We start from the raw sequence: 17,751 nt of genomic DNA, 5'->3' as shown, positions 1-17,751 counted from the left end.
ACCCAACCTGAGGTTGTCATCTGATCCTTAGTTGAGAAGACTTTATTAATACTCTACTATTCTGGTCACAAGGAAAACTTCTTTTATATTGTCACTTGTACTATAGGGTAATAGCTGGGGATTTAGTTCAGAAATTACAGAATCATAGAAAACTGGGCTCAGAGGAACCTTGTGAGATAGTCTAGTCCTTTCCCTTGTCCCAAGGCAGATCATACATTCCTAAACTCTTTCTACTGAAAGGTTCCCCTAACTTAATCTTAAAACTTCAAATTATGAAGATTCCACAATCTCTTTAGGCAATCTATTCCAATGTTTTGGTATCCAGAGGATACACGTTTACCCTCAGTTGATTTTGTTTGATATATCATTGCACAGCAAAACTTGAAAATAAGATTGAATACAGGACAGTAAGACATAGGAAAAATAAAGGACCTCCAAAATCATCGAGTTGAATTATTTACTGTTAAAGGCAACCATGTCAGGCAAAGCCTTCCTTGTATATGTACAGAGATCGATATTTTAACTGTTGAACTTTTTCCCTAGATTTTCAAAACAAATGCTGCTGGGAACCTCATCTTTCTCAAAGTTAAGGGTCTCCTGTAAAGCAGAACCATGAAATCAGAAGAACATTACACATTTCTGGTTATATAATGTGCAGATAATATTTTTTAAAAGTCCCAGAAGATTTGCTTGCTAATAGACATGGCAAAATCTCAAAAGTGAAAGGTAGATTCCCCCTAAAAATTACAATCCCTTCTGAAACAGATGATGATACTTCTGAATTTTCCAAGACAGTGTTTGAGATTTCACAAAAAAAAAAAAAAAAAAAAAATCAATTCTTCACCAGGACTGCACAAGATGCTCCTAACTTTCAAGAGAACTATATCTGAGAAAGGTTAATGATACTAAGCACAGGAAAAAAAAAAAAAGACTCTTCTAAGAAGTCATCCTAGAAATTGTGGAAGAAGAAGAGAGGGGCTAGGTAGGAGAAAAGTCAACACAGAGTTAACAAGAAAAAGTAAGATCAAATTCAGTAGAATTGGAGAGCAAAGTTTCTGAGCCAAGGATGAGAAAAATGCTAGGTTAGAGCTACAAGAAGCTCTTAACTTCAATTATGTCCTAAATGTTTAACATGAAGGATAAGCATGACTGTCAGACATGATTGTTCTCACCTTTACCAATGTCAAAATTGACACTTCAGACAGTATTTGCCAACCCAAATGTATCAATGTATCCTTCAAGATACAACTCCATGTACTAAGGTTTCACTGAAGGTATGAAATGGCATGAGATACCTCTGTTTAGGTACCCGGATTCCACTACTTATGACACACTACTGAATTTAAACCCCAAAGAGGAAAGCCTTGTGTAATCTTAAATTACGTGAGGTCAGAATCTTTGTCCTTGTCCTGCAGCAGCTGTGCCAACTTAGTCAGAAGAGCTTGTAGGTTATACTCATACCCCATGATGCAGCTATACTAGCAGAATGCCATGGCACAATGGATAGGACAATACTTTCAGATAGGACCTGCTAGGGTATTGAATATTATCAATGAAGTCTTAAATCCAAAACTAAAGTAATTTAAATTATCATTGAGATATAGTCCTCCCAGAAGAAACATTTTTTTCCCCAAAACTTGCAAGTCAAAATGAGTCATGCTTGATTAATTTCACTTGGGCTAGGAGACTAACCATGGGATGCTATGTACTTTATTGAAGGAAAGTCAGAGAGAGCATTAGAATAGCATTCAGAATGGAAAATATGTTATAGCCTTAACATAGTGTCACTATTATAACTTCATGAAAACGTAGAACTAGGAACCGTCCCTATTATAGCAGGTGTTGCCTTATTTTTTTTTTTTTTTTAGTGTGTCTACTCTCCAGTGAAAAAGTTATTAAATATATGTGAGACTCCAATCCAGAGAGCAACTGTCCAGCTCAGTTATTGGTGGGGTAAAAGATCAGAAAGTTTTACCTCCTCCTTCTCCTCACAGCTGCCCCGCACACATGCACACACACACAGAGGCCAGGAAACTCTATGCCTATAGCACCTACCTTGGGTTTGAAGGCGATTAATTTCAGGACCATCTCAACAGTGAAGAGGCCAGTGAAGAGCATGTTGAGGATGTTCATGGCTTCCTTGAACATGCAGCTCTGACCGTAGTGCTGAAAAATAGCATCCCGGCAGCAGCATGAGGAACGGACATATCAGCTACTTCGGAATCCATAGGCCCCCTCCTGATCTCCCTTCACAATGAGGTTCTCTAAAGAAAACCCCAGCATGCTCTATTTTTTTTTCAATTCAGAATTCTCATCTCCATTCTCAGACAAGCATTACCATACCTCTAGCCATTTTTGCCATCTGGCTCTAGATCTTCTATCTGTTTAAAAAAAAATCTTTTTGAGTGGGGATTACCAAAATGGCACTTATCATTCCAGTTGAGGGCTTATTATAAATTTGCATAATGGTACAAGACAGTCTCCAATTGTGTTTGTTATCTCACCCTTCCATAACACTTGGACTACTTTTTTGTTTGATTAGTACTGCATAGTGAACAGGGGTTTCATTGAGCTGTTCATAATGATACCAAGCCATTCCCCAAGTAATTACACTTAATTCAGGATTCTGCAAAGTACATGAGCAGCTCAAATCATATCTTTCCGATATGCATTCTCTTGCATTTGTCAACTCTGAATTAAATTTGCAATCAAGCTGCCCATTCACTTAACTTTATTAAAATCTTATGAAGTTACTCTCTGTCTTCTATTGATTAATTCAAACAGTGTCTTCTGCAAATGTTACCATCTCCCTCTTCATATCCCTATTTCCAGATCATTATACTCGAGACTGATTGCACTGCCTTATATTCTAAGGTCATCTTCCAGTTCATGTTATAAGACCCTATTTGTAGTTGCTTAACTCTGATAAACTTTAACCAGATGGGATGAATGTTCACAGTCTGCATTGGCTCAGGGTGATTTATTTACAGGACTTTCAGTTAAAACAATTCAGCTGCAGCTGAAAGCCAGGCCAGGGAAAAATTAATCATCAAGGCATTTTCAAAATTTCTTGTAACATTTTCCTTGAAAGACTCTAGTACCTGCAGGATTCTGCTTAAAAACTTGGAATTTTTACTGGAGTGCGATTTTCGTGTTTGCTGTCCCTTACATTGTTTGACCCAAATCTGGCCACCTGTACGTTTCTCAAGATTGACATAGACTTCCTACAATCTCCAGAGATGCTGTGCTGCCTGTGGGCTCACAAATATCTCACAACTTCTAATTCTACCTGCCCTGGGCATGTACCATTGTCACAGCAACGGAGCATGCTTCAAAGCTTCAGGGCAAACACAATAGTTTCTCTCTATTGCTTTATGACATCAGGGCAGTAGATACTTCAGCTGAGAGCAGAGCACTTCCTTGTGCTCATGCTGCCTCACTCTTCTGTTGGTACCTTGGGCAAGACAGCAGAGCCAGTCTTTTCAACAGGGATGATAAAGAGCTAGACCAGACGAAGAAAAATTATGGGGCGGGGGGGCAGGGTGGTGTCAAGAAATCCGGTGAGATTGGACTGGAGGCAGTGAGAGAAAATAAGGTGAAAACTGACTGTGAATATAGATTTAGACTGTTAGTGAGTGATAGGAAACTGAGGCTAGTTTTGAGGGGAGGATGGAAGTCGGGCAGACTGGGATTGATCCAGTGGAAAATGTAATGGTGGGATGCTAAGGTCAAAAGGGCAGTTGGTACTATTCTTTTAAATCCAGATGCAAATGTTTCATTGGTGAATTCAGATTAGATATTTGGAAACTTTCACACAGTAAGGAAAATGAAAGCACAGCATAGTGGGCAGTCAGGCTATCAGTAGCATCAGTAGTGACGAAAGTTAGGTAAACACCCATCAAGAAATGCTTCAGGTGGAGCTGATTTGGCTTTTAGGTGATGGGATAGACAATACAGCCTCTAGAGGTTCTTTCTAGGCAGTTTCTATGGTTCTTAACACAGAACAAAGGAGATACTACCCTCTATCCCCAGTTTCCTTGGTTGCCTTGTTTGCCAAAATACTTGCTCTCTACTTTTTAACACAGAAAAGCTCCAAATTTAAAATTCAGATCTCAGGTGAGTGGCAGTTCCAGGCTTATTCCTGCATTTCATAGAAGACAAGTCAGAATTGAGAAGTCACTTGTTATTATAGTGGCCACTGAATTGTTCTGTGATATAACTGTTTTTTTTTTTGTTGTTGTTGTTGTTTTTTTTTTTGTTTTTAAAGAGTTAAAACAGAACTGTTGAAAGTGCCAGAAATTAGCAGGAAGAGGAGGAGGGGCAGATTCCTCATTTTAACTAAATGTCATCAGGAGTGAACACGGTACAGTGGTTTTTATCATGTCCCTTCCCTTCTCTCTCAATACACGGTGTGAAGGTGAAAGTAGGTCTCAACCTTGACCACTTCTATATTTTCCCCAACAAAGTCTAATAATTCATCACCTGTAAGATTTTCTGCTTGCTTACTTACTTGCATGGCCAGGCAGATGGTGTTCAGCAGGATTAGAACGAACATCAGGTATTCAAAATAGGTGGAGTTGACCACATACCAAACTTTGTACTGGTACTGGTTTTTAGGGATGTATCTCCGCAGCGGCCGGGCCTTCAGGGCATATTCTACACACTGGCGCTGTGAAAGAGGCAGGGTAGATTTAAAAATCAAAAACAAAATACAGGGTTGGTCAACTACCTCCAAATATAATAAAAACAAAATGTGTTTCAAGTTTTTTACTGAAATGAAAATGCTTGGTAGAATTTCTCTTAGGTCATAATCTGAATGTCTATATTCTACCTGTTGAAGAGTTCCATATGCATTTACTTTAGCCATGCTGTCATGCTCATCTAATCTCAGTGAACCAAACGGTACAGCACACATTTTTAAGTAAATGTTGTCCCTTGAGCAATTCTTACAGCAGGATTTTTTTTACCTGACTCCTGAAAGATGACAGTGAAGCCAGCTTAGTGTTTTATCTTGTTGGCAATCTTCACATGTTTCTCTCTGCATGTATTTCTCTCTTAAATGTTTATTCTCAATGTGTTTTCAACCTTTAGTGGCAAGAAGTTTTTGTAAATTACCTGGTTTTTGTCCAGCTCACAGTTCTTGTACTCTTGTTCTCCTTGTTCCTGAAATGTGACGATGACGAAACCAACGAAGATGTTCATCATGAAGAAAGCAATGATGATGATGTAGATAATAAAGAAGATGGAGATCTCAACCCTGTGATTATAGATGGGTCCCACATCCTCCATGTGGGAATCAATGGACCTATACAGCAACCTGAAAGCAAACAGGAGCCCAATGCAGAGAAAATCTGCAACTGCCTTGAGGCCTCATAGATGATGTTACAAAGTTTAACTTTGTGATTTTCTTCTATTTGTATCAAAACTACTTCACTCACAGACGCACAGACTTGCACTGATCTGAGTGGAAACTCTTGCAAAAGAGAAGACATGGCTCTTACTAACTTTACACATTTGAACCCGTTCAGGGGTGAAATGTTTTCACAGTTGAACAATTAAAATTTAAAACAAAAGCATGCCCTTCATTTAAGAGAAGACAGGAGAGTCTGTGTTGTTAGGAACTGAGTTTTGTGAGAAAAGGGGATCTCAGCACTTTTAACATTCGTTAACACTGCTGTTGGCATCACCTGGTGACAAAGTTCAGGGTCAACCCCCTGATACTCTGCACGCTCATGTCACTCTGACAGAGTGGAGCTGTGAGGGTCCTTGGCCCCTGTGGCACAGACAGCACAGCCTGGTAAGACATCCCACGTCTGCCCAGACTGTGGAGATAGCACTGCTGTGTTTTCATATTGCCCTGCTGGCTCCATCACAAAACTTGCAACCCCTAGCAATACTGGTAAATGCCTGACAGGCATTTTGTATCCACTGATATACACAATATTTGTAACAAATATTGCTCTCACTGCTACTACTGGCAACCATTCTTTAAGAGCCAGAGACAGTGTCGTGCACTGTTTACAAGCACAGGAACAGCAATTCCTGCAGGCCCTGAGGAATTGACAAGGTATATAATACTGCAATGACTGCTGCTACTATTGCTATATTTAATGCTTTGGACTCATTTAAATCCTTAGAACGGGAAAGACTATGCTCTGCCTTTGAATTCTCTCTTTTGAAATGAATGAGGACATTGCTAGTGTTGCACTGGCCCAAGAAGCACTCACTCTGGCCAGCCCTCAAAGGTTGAGACAGTGAAGAGGGCCATCATGGCAGTCAAGACGTTGTCGAAATCAAACTTGCTGTTCTCCCAGCTCCGGGGCTGTATCATCGGCTGGTTGACCTCACCATCCTTGTACGTAATGTAGTACCCTCTGTGGATGGAGAGCAGAGAAAGAACACGGCAGAACTGTACTTCCAGTACAAAGCTCTGAGAATGGGTGGCCAGTGAAGGGGCCAACTGAGAAAGGTCAGACCTACCTGCATTCTGCTGCCGTCTGCTTGGAGCTATCAGTGCAGCTGTACAGCTTGCCCTTGAAAAGGAAGAAAGAGAAGTGAAGCTTCCTTTCCTGACAGTGCAAGGGTTAGGGTAGAGATCATGTAGCAAGGACACTATGCTTACTACTTGCTTAACCCACTATGAGTATGTTTACATGCTCTTTTGCAGGTAGTTGTGAGCAAACTGGATTGAGAGTTGCCTGCATCTGGGTAGTTCGGAGCACAGGCTTTTATCTGCTTGCACAGTACTTCTATGTGTATGTCCTGAGGTGCATGACCACTGAGTGCTGCAGAACACTAAGTGTCAGAAGGGTGGCGAAGGGCAAAGAACTAAAAGCAGACATAAAGAAGTGAATGAATAACCTCCCATGACTATCTGGCATGTCCTTCCTCTACAAGATGGAGGGTAGACAGCCTGCGAGTAGCAAGCCTTTAGAATAGCCCCCTTTACCTCCCTGGCACTAAGCTATTCAGGGAAGAAGATTATTGACGTTACTGATGATTTCTTACGACTACAGATGAAGGGCAGACGTTTAGAATATGCCTGGTCCAGTTTTGGGGAACTGCTGGTAGCAGGAGCCCAGGTAACACTGACAGTGCCCCAAATGTTTTGCCTTTCACAAAGAAGACTCCGTCTCCCCTCCCTTGGGCTTTTTTGTGTTATTTTTCTTTCCACCCTGTAATATAGCTCAGTGTAATGGATCAATGAATGGGCCCAATGGTTTTACCTTAAATAACTGAACTCCAATGCAGGCAAACATGAACTGCAGCAAAGTGGTGACAATCACAATGTTTCCGATGGTTCGGATGGCAACAAACACACACTGGACCACATGCTGCAAACGGAAGATAGGAACAAAAGTAACTTGCAGGATTGTTCTGAGCTGCTCTGGCTAAGGGAGAAGCCCAAGACTAAAAATACAAATAAAAGAATTCCATTTAACTGTTGCCCATTATGCAATGTTTTAGGAAAGGGGAGAGAAGACCAATTTGTTACGTTCCTCACTGTACTCTTAGAAGCAGGCAGAAAGGGATAGGAAAATACCAGAGCTCAGCTCTCTGAAACTTCCAGCAGCACTGACTTACATAGCTGGACACCCACCAGCCCACAGGAAGTAGTTTATCTAATACAGCAAGGTTATGTTAAAATAGGCTTGAGAACCTGTCTGTAACCATAGCAAAATGAATCATTCAACCTTAGTGATGCTGGGCCACCCCGCTGGAAAGCAGCTGGGCAGAAAAGGACCTGAGGGTCTTGGCAGATATCAAATTAAACATGAGTCCTTGCTGCAAAGATAATGAATGGTATCCTGGGCAGCATTAGGCAAAGTACTTCCTGCAGGTTGAAGGAGGTGATCCCCCACTTCTATTCAGCACTAGTTAGGCAACACTTGGAGTACTGGGTCCAGTTCTAGGCCTCTCAGTTCAAGAGAACCATGGATGTACTGGAGGGAGTCCAGCAAAGAGCCATAAAGATGATTAAGGGACTGAAACATCTCTCCCACGAGGTAAGGCTGAGAGAGCTGGGACTATTCAGTCCAGAGAACAGAGGCTTGGGGGAATCTTGTCAATGTATATAAATACCTGAAGGGAGGGTAAGGAGAAGGGAGAGCCAGGCTCTTTTCAGTGATGCCCACTGACAGGACAAGAGGCAACAGGCACAAACTGAAACACAGAGGTTCATCTGAACATTGGGAAACACTTTTTTTACTGGGAAGGTGACTCAGAATTGGAACAAGTTGCCCAGAGAGGTTGTGGCATCTCCCTCTTTGGAGATATTCAAAAGCCATCTGGGCATGGTCCTGGGCAATCTGCTCTTGGTGGCCCTGCTTGAGTGAGGTTGTTGGACAAGATAACCTCCAGAGTTCCCTTCCAACCTCAACCATTCTGTAATTCTGCTAAAACACTACTTGAACTATTGCAAAAGTCCTTGTAGCCTGAAATAACTTGAATTTATGGTTTACATATTGCATTGAGAATCTTCTAACCTTTAGTCCTTTGGCTCTGTTGATGGCCCTCAGTGGTCTAAGCACTCTCAGAACACGGAGGATCTTCACCACATTGATGGCACTGGACCTGGAATAAAGTATTGGAAGGTTTGAGAGACAGCAATATACGGGCTGTGCTGTGAGGGCAGATGGATTTCACCCACTCTTTATTGTTTGAAATCCTACATAGCCTTAGACTGCTTAGGATAGTTAGAGAGTCAACTCTTTTTTTTTTAATGGCACTTCAAGGATAAGGAAGCTACTCTCTGATGTTATCTTCATAGGTCTTGCTTCCTGATCTGGGCAGGCTGAGTATACATTGTCCTGGCTTTCACCATCTCTGCTCTGTTAATGAAGGGTATTTTTTTAAGAAAGGCAAGCTGCCAAATACTCTGTAGATATCTATGATATGGAAATTGTGCCAAGATGTAGTCATCACAAGACATTTTCAGATAAGGCTCAAAGAAGCACTCCACTGAAATATGCATAGAAGAGTGGAAATTCCAGGTAACTCCAGCATTAAAGGTATACCATCCATATGGAGTTTGATCCTGCAATGAGTTTGGCCTCTGATCCCACAAATCAGTTAAGTGCGTATATAAATTTAAGGATGTGGAAACTCCCACTGAATTGATTAGGATGGCTTATGTACCTAATTTTAAGTACTGAACACAACTATCTACTACAATAGAGCTCACTGCATCTACCAAGACTAAAAGACTAAAACCATGACTGACAATCTTCTCTATGCTGTATGACATCAGGCCTTCCTACTGATTTTGGGAACAGTTTTTCTTTGCTAACTTTTTAAGAGTCTAGTTACATCTGTAAGAAAGAAACAGCAGGTCAAAACAAGCACTGTGCCGTTCTTAAAACCTTGACTGGAAGCTCAATGGACCTCACAAATGCTTCTGCTTGTCTTAGCTCTGGGATATAACATACGTGAGCTGCTAACCTGTAATGGCAAAAATTGGGAGCTTATTTCTTACCAGATGTGATACTACTTAGGAAAATCCCTGTCCAACACATAGAGTTCCACGTAGTCAAGTAAATCTATAAGCTTACTAAGCAAATGAATGGAACAACCAACACCAAGTGGTGTGATGAAAGCACTGTCACTACCACCATTACTCTGCAGATTCTCGCACAGCTGTTCAAGCGCTTGATAGTCTTCCATTGACCAAGACCCACACCATCTTAGGAAGTAGCAAAACATTACCAATTCCATTTTCCAAAGAGGTTATGAGAGATGTAGGAGGGAACAGTAAGTCACTTAGTGGCTTGAACTGATACAGTGCATCAGAGATCTTAGAACAAAGCTAAGCCTCATGATTCACTATGAATCAAGTTTCTTGTTGCAATTTGCTCTTTCTGGAAGATCCTCCCTTCAGGTCACTAGTGTAGCATTCCCTAGTTATTACCTCCCCTCTTGATGATTAATTTTAATGGTCTTGAATCATCTGAGTAAAATACCCTCCAGGTTCATGAGAAAATCCTTACCCAGATAATACAATGAGCCTGAGGTTTGACCTCCCAACCCGGCCCTATGATCCCAAAAAATAAGCCAGTTGAAAATAGCTCACTTACTGGATCCCAAAGGAGATGAGAGAAACGCTGACCACAAGCAGGTCTAAGATGTTGAAATAGTTTCTGCAGAAGGAGCCCTTATGGAGGAAAGCCCCGTATGCGGTCATCTGCAGGAAGGCACATGAAGACACAAACACACTTTGCCATTAGCATCTCTCCAGAAACCAAACCCACCTGGTTGTTCTCAGAGTATATAATTGAGAAGGGGCAGTATTTCTAACAGAGCTGGCGATTTACCCCCAGACCCCAAAGGAGAAGTGGAGTCCCCATTGAAAGAAAAGAGAGTGAAGAAGACAGTAAGATAACTATGAAAGACCTAACCAGGGAAAGTCAGGACTAGGTTCAGTGAGTGCATAGAGTACACAACAATTAGAATCAGCAAAGCAACAGAATGACTGTTTGCAAAAACTACTCTTTGCAATCATATATTTTTCCCTTTTTCTTCAATGGCAGAGGACACTTGTGAGTATGATGCTTGTATTATATAAAGGTCTCTTTAGCTAAATTGAATAAAAAAATACAAAATAAAAAGGGCTCTTTTGTACTGCTTGTCAGTGCTAAGATCAGCTGCAGTGGACAGTTGAGCTCTCTCCCCTCCGTGAAAAAAAAACAAAACAGAACCCCTCAGGGATTTGATGCTTTAGAGCTGAACTGAAGCAACAGGAGGAATTCCTGCTTTCTTCAGTTTGTTTCTTCTGTTCAGCTCAATCCTGCATCACTTTTCCTATTCAGCTTCCTCCATTTTTATTCTAGAAGCAGTTCCATTTTCTCCTTGGTTTTCCTCACAAAGCCCAAGGTAAGATTCCTCGAGACAGAGAGGTTTCTTTGTGGAGGTAATCATTATGAACATCATCCAGCAGAGGAAGGGAAAAATTTTACACGTTTTACAAGGAACTCTCTGCCTCTTCTGAGTATAAAGGGGTACTGAATACCTGCTGACTTTGAGAAGAATGTCACAGCTCCAGAATTGGATTGACAGTGTAAACAGAAACGTGTCTCAGCCGCAATGTCAGATTTAAACACTTCTGAGCTCAGAATTTGAATTTTAAACTGAGCTCAGTTACAGAATGCAAGTAAATGAGTTAAAAAGGGTGAGTTGATGGGGGGTATTTGTACCACCTACCTTAGACTCGGTGAGCGATCTAATGTAGCTGCTTTCAAGAAACCCCATCCCCACAAGTGCTAATGTCCCTCCATTACCTGGGTTAGGAACACAGGCTTTTAAATTTGGTCCTCTGAATCTCATCTAAATTAGATGTCTAAAATAACTTGAAGCAGACACCATGAGACTGTTCCTTGATGATGAGCTCTAGCCAGACTCCTGAGAAGTGTGAACTAGAAATTCAAACTGGAGTTTTCTGGCTCCTGCTAATAGCTCAGGATGGCATACCTGCTAGTGGTTTCCAGCCATGCCTACCTGTAACAACTTTATTCAGAGGAGGGTGGAAGGGCACAAGGTATATTAAATTATTTTTTTTCACCAAACATCCATGACATCAGGGAACTGACTATCAACCAGTCAGACAGAACTTAGAAGGGGAGGAAGTATAAACTCTGGTCTCGGCTTAGAATTTATACTTGTAGAAACATTCAATTGGGAAAGGGGGGAGGGGTTCTTGCCATAACAAAGGTGGTAAAGATACCCTTTACTGGTTAAGTTTTGTATGGCAATCTTGAAAGAAAGGAGACACCATTGAAATGAGGAGGGGAAGCTCTGCTGAGTTTAAGTCCTATACAAATTGTGGTTCTCTAAAATCTGTTGAGAGATTTTGTTTTCTCAGAAGAGACTCTCAAAGAGTGTATAATCTATATCTGCCTCCCATCTGAGGTATTGAATAAGCTTTCAGGATGCCAATTAAGAAAACTTGGTGGTCACCTTGCTAACATTCACCAGACTCCACCATGGCAGCAAGAGGCTTGTAGCTGTTATTAGCAACATGAGGGCAGATGAAGCTTGTTTTTCTACAGCCTTGAACATCCTACAGTTGTTTATTCTTTTGTTTCTTACCATTTACACTAACTTTTCTGTTGTGCAAAACATTGTGCTCAATGCAAGGTAGCAGAGAAACATGTGCTGAGAAACCAAGCAACTTGTGAGGGGGAAACTGAAAGGATAAGAACAGAAGAATTTCTTAAGCATTTGTAGTCTTTGTACTCCTCTCCCACTTGAACCCAGAGAATAACCAAGGGTGTCGACATAAGTCCACTGAAATTAACAGCAGGACATCAGGAAGGCTCAGTACGCTCCCCTGATGAAAACAGAGCAATACACCACTGGGTTGGGTTAGGTTCTGCCTCCACTGAAGTCCTTAGGAATGTTACCATTTGCTTCAGTGGAAGTAGAATTAGAAATTGTCAGTTCAAACGGGTGTCTTGAACTATGGTTTTATTTTTAAATGCTGCTGTTGAGATATTTTCCTTTTTTGACAGCCCTTTTTGATCAGCCATTTGGTATGTGCATGTTCAGATTTACTGTCTAAACACAGATCAGATGCACACTGCACACAAGCATAATATGCACATCTCTTTGGAGAACATTATGGCTTTGGTGATTTTATGTCATGTCGAAAAGCACGTTTCTCTACAAAAATATGCAGGGGACACCCTGCTTGCCAGCCTTCAGTATGGATACTGTTATTAGGGTCTTGAGCTGCAAGAGCTGAGCAACTCTGAGGTATTGCCTGCCAGCACTTAGAACTGGCTTGCTGAGAAAAAAAAGCAAGCTGCCAAGTGAACCTAGCGTTTAGAAAGCCAGAACTTTGCTCAATTACTGTTATTTAAATTATTAGCGTACCAATTTGGGAAAATTAGAGTTAAGAACAAGACAGTCTATTTTTATTTTCTTCCAAGCTAAACCATTCTGCTGCACATTTCCCTCGTATAGAGCATGTTCCTGGGAAACGAGAAGCCAGGTTTCAAACAGGAGATGCAGTAATTTTCATTCACAGCTACAGTCCTTGACGTTTCAGTAATTTGTACTCTCAGTCACCCTTCCACACCTAAAAAGTGAGTTTCTGCACAGCACTCCCTGTCTCCTACTTGACTGTACACTGTGTAACCTTACAGAAGTCATCGGCCACCCTCTGGCCTGGCCTGATGACTTGTGCAGAATGGAGACCTTCTCTTTGGGTTGTAGCATGTGTAAGGGGAGGTGTATGTGCTCAGGGTTCCTTGCAGAGCAAACAAATCCTATTTTGGAAAGACTGGCCAGGGCAGAGAAACACATTTATGGAGTGATGGCCTTTTTCTTGGTCCCCTCTTACTTTTCCCAACAGGATCATCCTTTCATTGCAATTCCTCTAAAAAGCATTGTTTTGATATAGTGCCTGAATTACAAGTTTGAATATCAAAATTTCACAGAAGACTTTTTAAGCAACTACCAAAATGGTAAAATCAAAACATAAACAATAGAGAGCAATAGAGAGAAAGAAAGAAAGAAAAAGAAAGAAAGGAAGGAAGGAAGGAGAAAACGAGTGTATTGCTCAGATTGGTTACCTTAAGAATAATTTCTAATGTAAAGATACTAGTGAAGACATAGTCTGCATTGCCTAGGATCTGAAAAATAAGCACAATTGGGTTAGTGGTACTGAGCGTGACCCAGGAACAAACAGGCGTGTGTGTTAGCAACAGATAGTGGCAGAAAACTAGTAAGCTTGTGAACAAGTAATGGTAGAGAAGATGGGCACTTTACCTTCAGAGCAATTTCAATGGTGAAAATGACAGTAAAAACTATATCAAAATAAAAGAGAATCTGTAAAAACAAAAGGGAATAGGAGCAGGGAGGGTAGATCAGTGACTGATCACTTGAATGGGAAATCATTCAAAATCAAATACATATGCCTTTCAACAAGGAAACAAGGAGGAAATGGTTTTGTAACGACGTCCTGTTGTATGCAGTGAAAGTCCTGGCACAAAGTACAAGAAGCACATTACATGAAATCTTTTCTGAGTTACAATCCCATGAGGTCTCTAGAGGCAAAATAACTTTTTGGTTGTTGTTGTTGCAGGATTTTATGTCTTTTTTTTTTTTTTTTAAAACAATCTGATAAAGAACAAATGATTCTATGATTCAAGGGTTTTCCCAAATATACTTCCAAACTGAGAATATAAGGATGCCTGGTCTCTTAGTGGAAAACATGAGATTCCTTCTTATTAACTTTGATTCAGGCTTGATCTGTGCCTCTCACAAAGGAAGAAAAGCAAACTGCAAATTCATGCTCTAGCTATTTTTCTCTCTATCCTGATTTGCCCTAGATTAAGATGAATAACAAAAGGCTCTGCCAATTGAACAGAATCCCAGCCCTTGTATTGCAACCATAATTTGATTGTGTGCTAAAAGCGCCTAACTTAGATCTTGCATCTCTCTATTGGCATCCTGGATAACAAGCAAGCTGGAACACTCATCATTCCCATGACCTTAGACCTAGTGATGGGGTGGCATGCATAGCAGACCACAAAAAGTGGCCCTTAAAGTGTCACAGAAGGCAACATCAAGTTTGGAAGTGTAAAGTGATTTTCAAAGTAACATCATTAAGGACAGAAACATCTTTCACTGCTGATCAATTGACAGCCCAGAAAAGCAAATGGCAACTTTCTCATTGACTAATGGGACCAGAATTGAACTGTTTTTGTTTCCAATGTATTCTAATATCCCAAGCCATTTTAGTGTTTTCTACACTACAAAAGGTCAAAAATCAAAAGTAACATGCCTTTGTGTTACTGTTGTTTTAGCATAATCAAGTTCGAAACCAGAAGGCCAATATATGGAAGCTGTAGAAAACAGATAATTTGTGAAGTTTAAACATTTACTGCTAAAATACTAATAAATATACAGCAGAAAACTGCCCTTTGCCATCCCACAGGTGGATGGCCAGGTTGGATGAGGCTCTGAGCAACCTAATCTAGTCAAAGATGTCCCTCCTCCTTGCAGGGGCGTTGGACTAGATGACCTTTGAGGGTCCCTTCCAACCCAAACCATTCTATGATTCTATAGGTGTTTATTGTATCTCAATGCCCATAACTCAGGTTTATAGGTGCCTAGATTCTTACAGTTTGGTATGTCATGGGCAGTGCGGTAGCTACTGCAAACTACAGGGTTATTTTAGATTGCACTACTTCAGCATGATCTGAATCTGGACTAATTTGCAGACCCTGAATGTCAAATGGGGGGATGTATCTCTTGCTGCTACTGTATAACTTAGAATTTTTCATATCACTGCTCAATTTTTGACCCCAAGTTGTTCTCACTCCTTCAAGAATGTCTTGGGCTCTATCAATTTTTGCAACTTAGAGAATTAAAAAAAGGGCCATTTCAAGGATGGACAGATTTCAATTGCATCCTATATTAATTTACACACATTATAACTGAAAATGTCCCCTTGCATTGCTACCATGTAGGTCCTGACATTCAGTTATTATATCAATGGAATCATTTTATAATCAATGGGCCGGACTCATGGGTACTCTCATGCTGCTTTGCATGACTCCATCAACATAAAGCAGCCATAACCTTGATTAAAGTGGATGATTAAGCTGTACCTGCAGCTGCTTTACATCACCTGAGCACTTCAAAGGAGCTAGAGCATACTGGTGAACCTGACCCCAAACCTGCAGCTAGTAAAGACATCCCTGATAGATGAAATCATGCCTAATGAAAATACTCCACCTGTGCAGGCAGTATCATTTAGCAGCAGGCATATTTCTTATTATCTAAATACGAACTTCCTCTAGAATATATTGAAATGAATGAGCACCTTGCCAAGGTGCAAACAGGAGAATATTGTGAGCACATTAAGTCTTGGGATTTGCTTGGGCTTTAAAGACTGTTTGATCAGACTGGGGAGGCACTTCCAAAAACTTGCTGCCTAAGCCCCGTGTGGCACAAGAAAGATGCAGCCACCAGTCTGCCCCGGGACAGAAGTGGTCTCCAGGCCTCTTCGCTCGCCCTTGCTGGGTGATCTGTTTCTTTCTTCCTGCTCTAGGACAATTTATGTCAACAGTAGCCCTAGTCTGCATGAGTCCTCATGCACAGGTTAATGCCTGATTATGTTGTCCCAGAGCGAAGGCAGAGGCAGTTTCTTTGCTTTCAGCTTGTTTACTTTCTTTCCCTCCCAGGCCTCTGGGTGAGCACAGGGCAGGACACAGTCTTACTGTTCTACTCTTAAAGTGTAAAGGCAGACCATGTTTGTAACCCAAACATCTTGTCAGTGTCCCCTTGTATGACACATTTTAAACATTTGTACCTGCAAAAATTAAATACATATTTTCATGCAACATCACTGGCTTCAAACACACAAGACAATGCTTTGCCCAAAACCTTCAGCTCTTTTATCCAGGACAACCAGCTTTGGCTACTTTTTTTCTCATTTAAATCTCTGTGCTGTGGATCCTGTAGCAGCTTCTCTGGCATGTCAGAAGTTCATATGCCAGCTCATACCACGCTGCAATGCTAATACATGTTGACCTACATGGTGGTCACACTCAGCCGTTTACAAGTGGATACAGGTTTGACTGTAATGTTCAGTACCCTCCTTGGGGACAAAATGCAAAGCAGCTTTGAGATAAGCTCAGGAATAAACCTCCATTAACACCTTCTATGCATGCACATATGCACTTAAACGCATGCTCAGGGCAGGATATTTTAGAGAGGTAGAACACTGAGCCTTAAATTAAGGTTTTATTATTAAACAACAACAAAAAAAATGTCCCAATCTTTAAGCTTAGCAAGTTCTTCCAGCATAAAGGCACCAAAATGCCACTGCAGACACCAGAGATCAGGAGTCTCACATATGACTGCTGACTCTTCTGATTTCTGCAATGACTCCAGATTAATGGCAACAACCACTGGCAAAGTTAAGGGAGCTCTGAACGTTTCAAAGGCTAGTAAGAATGGTCAGGAAAGAAGGTGAGAATGTATCTCTGTGCTGCGTGCCTTCCTCTCCTTCCCCCAGGCTGGTGAGGAGAGGTGCACAGCATATTTTCTGAGGATTATCTCAAATTTAATGATAGCTTTGCAGCTTGTGTTCAAATAGCCTGATTCTAACCCTGATGACACCAGTTTTTCCCAGAGTGACCGCATCAAACTCAAGAATGTTACTCCTGATTTACACCAGTGTGAACAAATCAGGCCCTAGGCTTTTTAGTTCAAAAGAAAGCATATGGCAGGAGAGCAAATGTTCCAAAGGGAACCTGGAAATCCCCCAAATCAGAATTATCTGTATCCCAATCAATGTTTCTACAGCCCATTTCTAATGTCTTAATCCCAGGGAACAATAATTTTGTTTCAGCCTCCTATCCTTTCCCCTACACATGCTTCTGAAATGAACTAAAGGCCAAATTCTACACTGACTCATGCTCCCTGCAAAACCCAATGATTTCACACACTGCCTACAAAGGGCACAAGTCAGGGAAAAGAGTCACTCCCAAAGCCTCTAATGCAGTCTTTTCTGCTTTTCCTGGCTTCAGCTCATGATCTGCTTGTACCACACTTCTAAAACACAGTGAGGGAAGGAGGATGGGAAGCATACTTGGTTCCTAAAGGAGAGGTGTCGGACAGGGTCCTCAGCTGCCAGGGAGATGCTGCTGAGCAAGATGAAAAATAGGATCAGGTTGGTGAAAATGTTATCATTAACGATTCGATGGCAGTGGACACGAAACCTGCAAGAGAGAGGAGAGGCAC

The 17,751-nt window shown here is 41.2% G+C and overlaps 1 protein-coding gene across 1 annotated transcript in view; it reads right to left on the bottom strand.

Annotated features, from left to right (window-relative positions):
* Nucleotides 1–17,751, bottom strand: part of CACNA1C (calcium voltage-gated channel subunit alpha1 C) — a 446,904-nt gene that overhangs the window by 75,018 nt on the left and 354,135 nt on the right. Inside the window, exons 20-29 of the mRNA XM_086755747.1 lie at nt 17,600–17,729; nt 13,569–13,628; nt 10,074–10,180; nt 8,487–8,574; nt 7,227–7,334; nt 6,481–6,533; nt 6,228–6,374; nt 5,116–5,317; nt 4,511–4,669; nt 2,056–2,166 (exon numbers count right to left, since the gene is read on the bottom strand). Coding sequence (XP_086611873.1) covers nt 2,056–2,166; nt 4,511–4,669; nt 5,116–5,317; nt 6,228–6,374; nt 6,481–6,533; nt 7,227–7,334; nt 8,487–8,574; nt 10,074–10,180; nt 13,569–13,628; nt 17,600–17,729 — 1,165 coding nt within the window. The remainder of the gene's footprint in view (nt 1–2,055; nt 2,167–4,510; nt 4,670–5,115; nt 5,318–6,227; nt 6,375–6,480; nt 6,534–7,226; nt 7,335–8,486; nt 8,575–10,073; nt 10,181–13,568; nt 13,629–17,599; nt 17,730–17,751) is intronic.

The sequence above is a fragment of the Chlamydotis macqueenii genome, chromosome 1, assembly GCF_036417535.1.
Source record: "Chlamydotis macqueenii isolate bChlMac1 chromosome 1, bChlMac1.mat, whole genome shotgun sequence".
NCBI lineage: Eukaryota > Metazoa > Chordata > Aves > Otidiformes > Otididae > Chlamydotis > Chlamydotis macqueenii.
The sequence above is the reverse complement of the archived record's forward strand: the minus strand, read 5'-3'. Positions and strand labels throughout refer to the sequence as shown.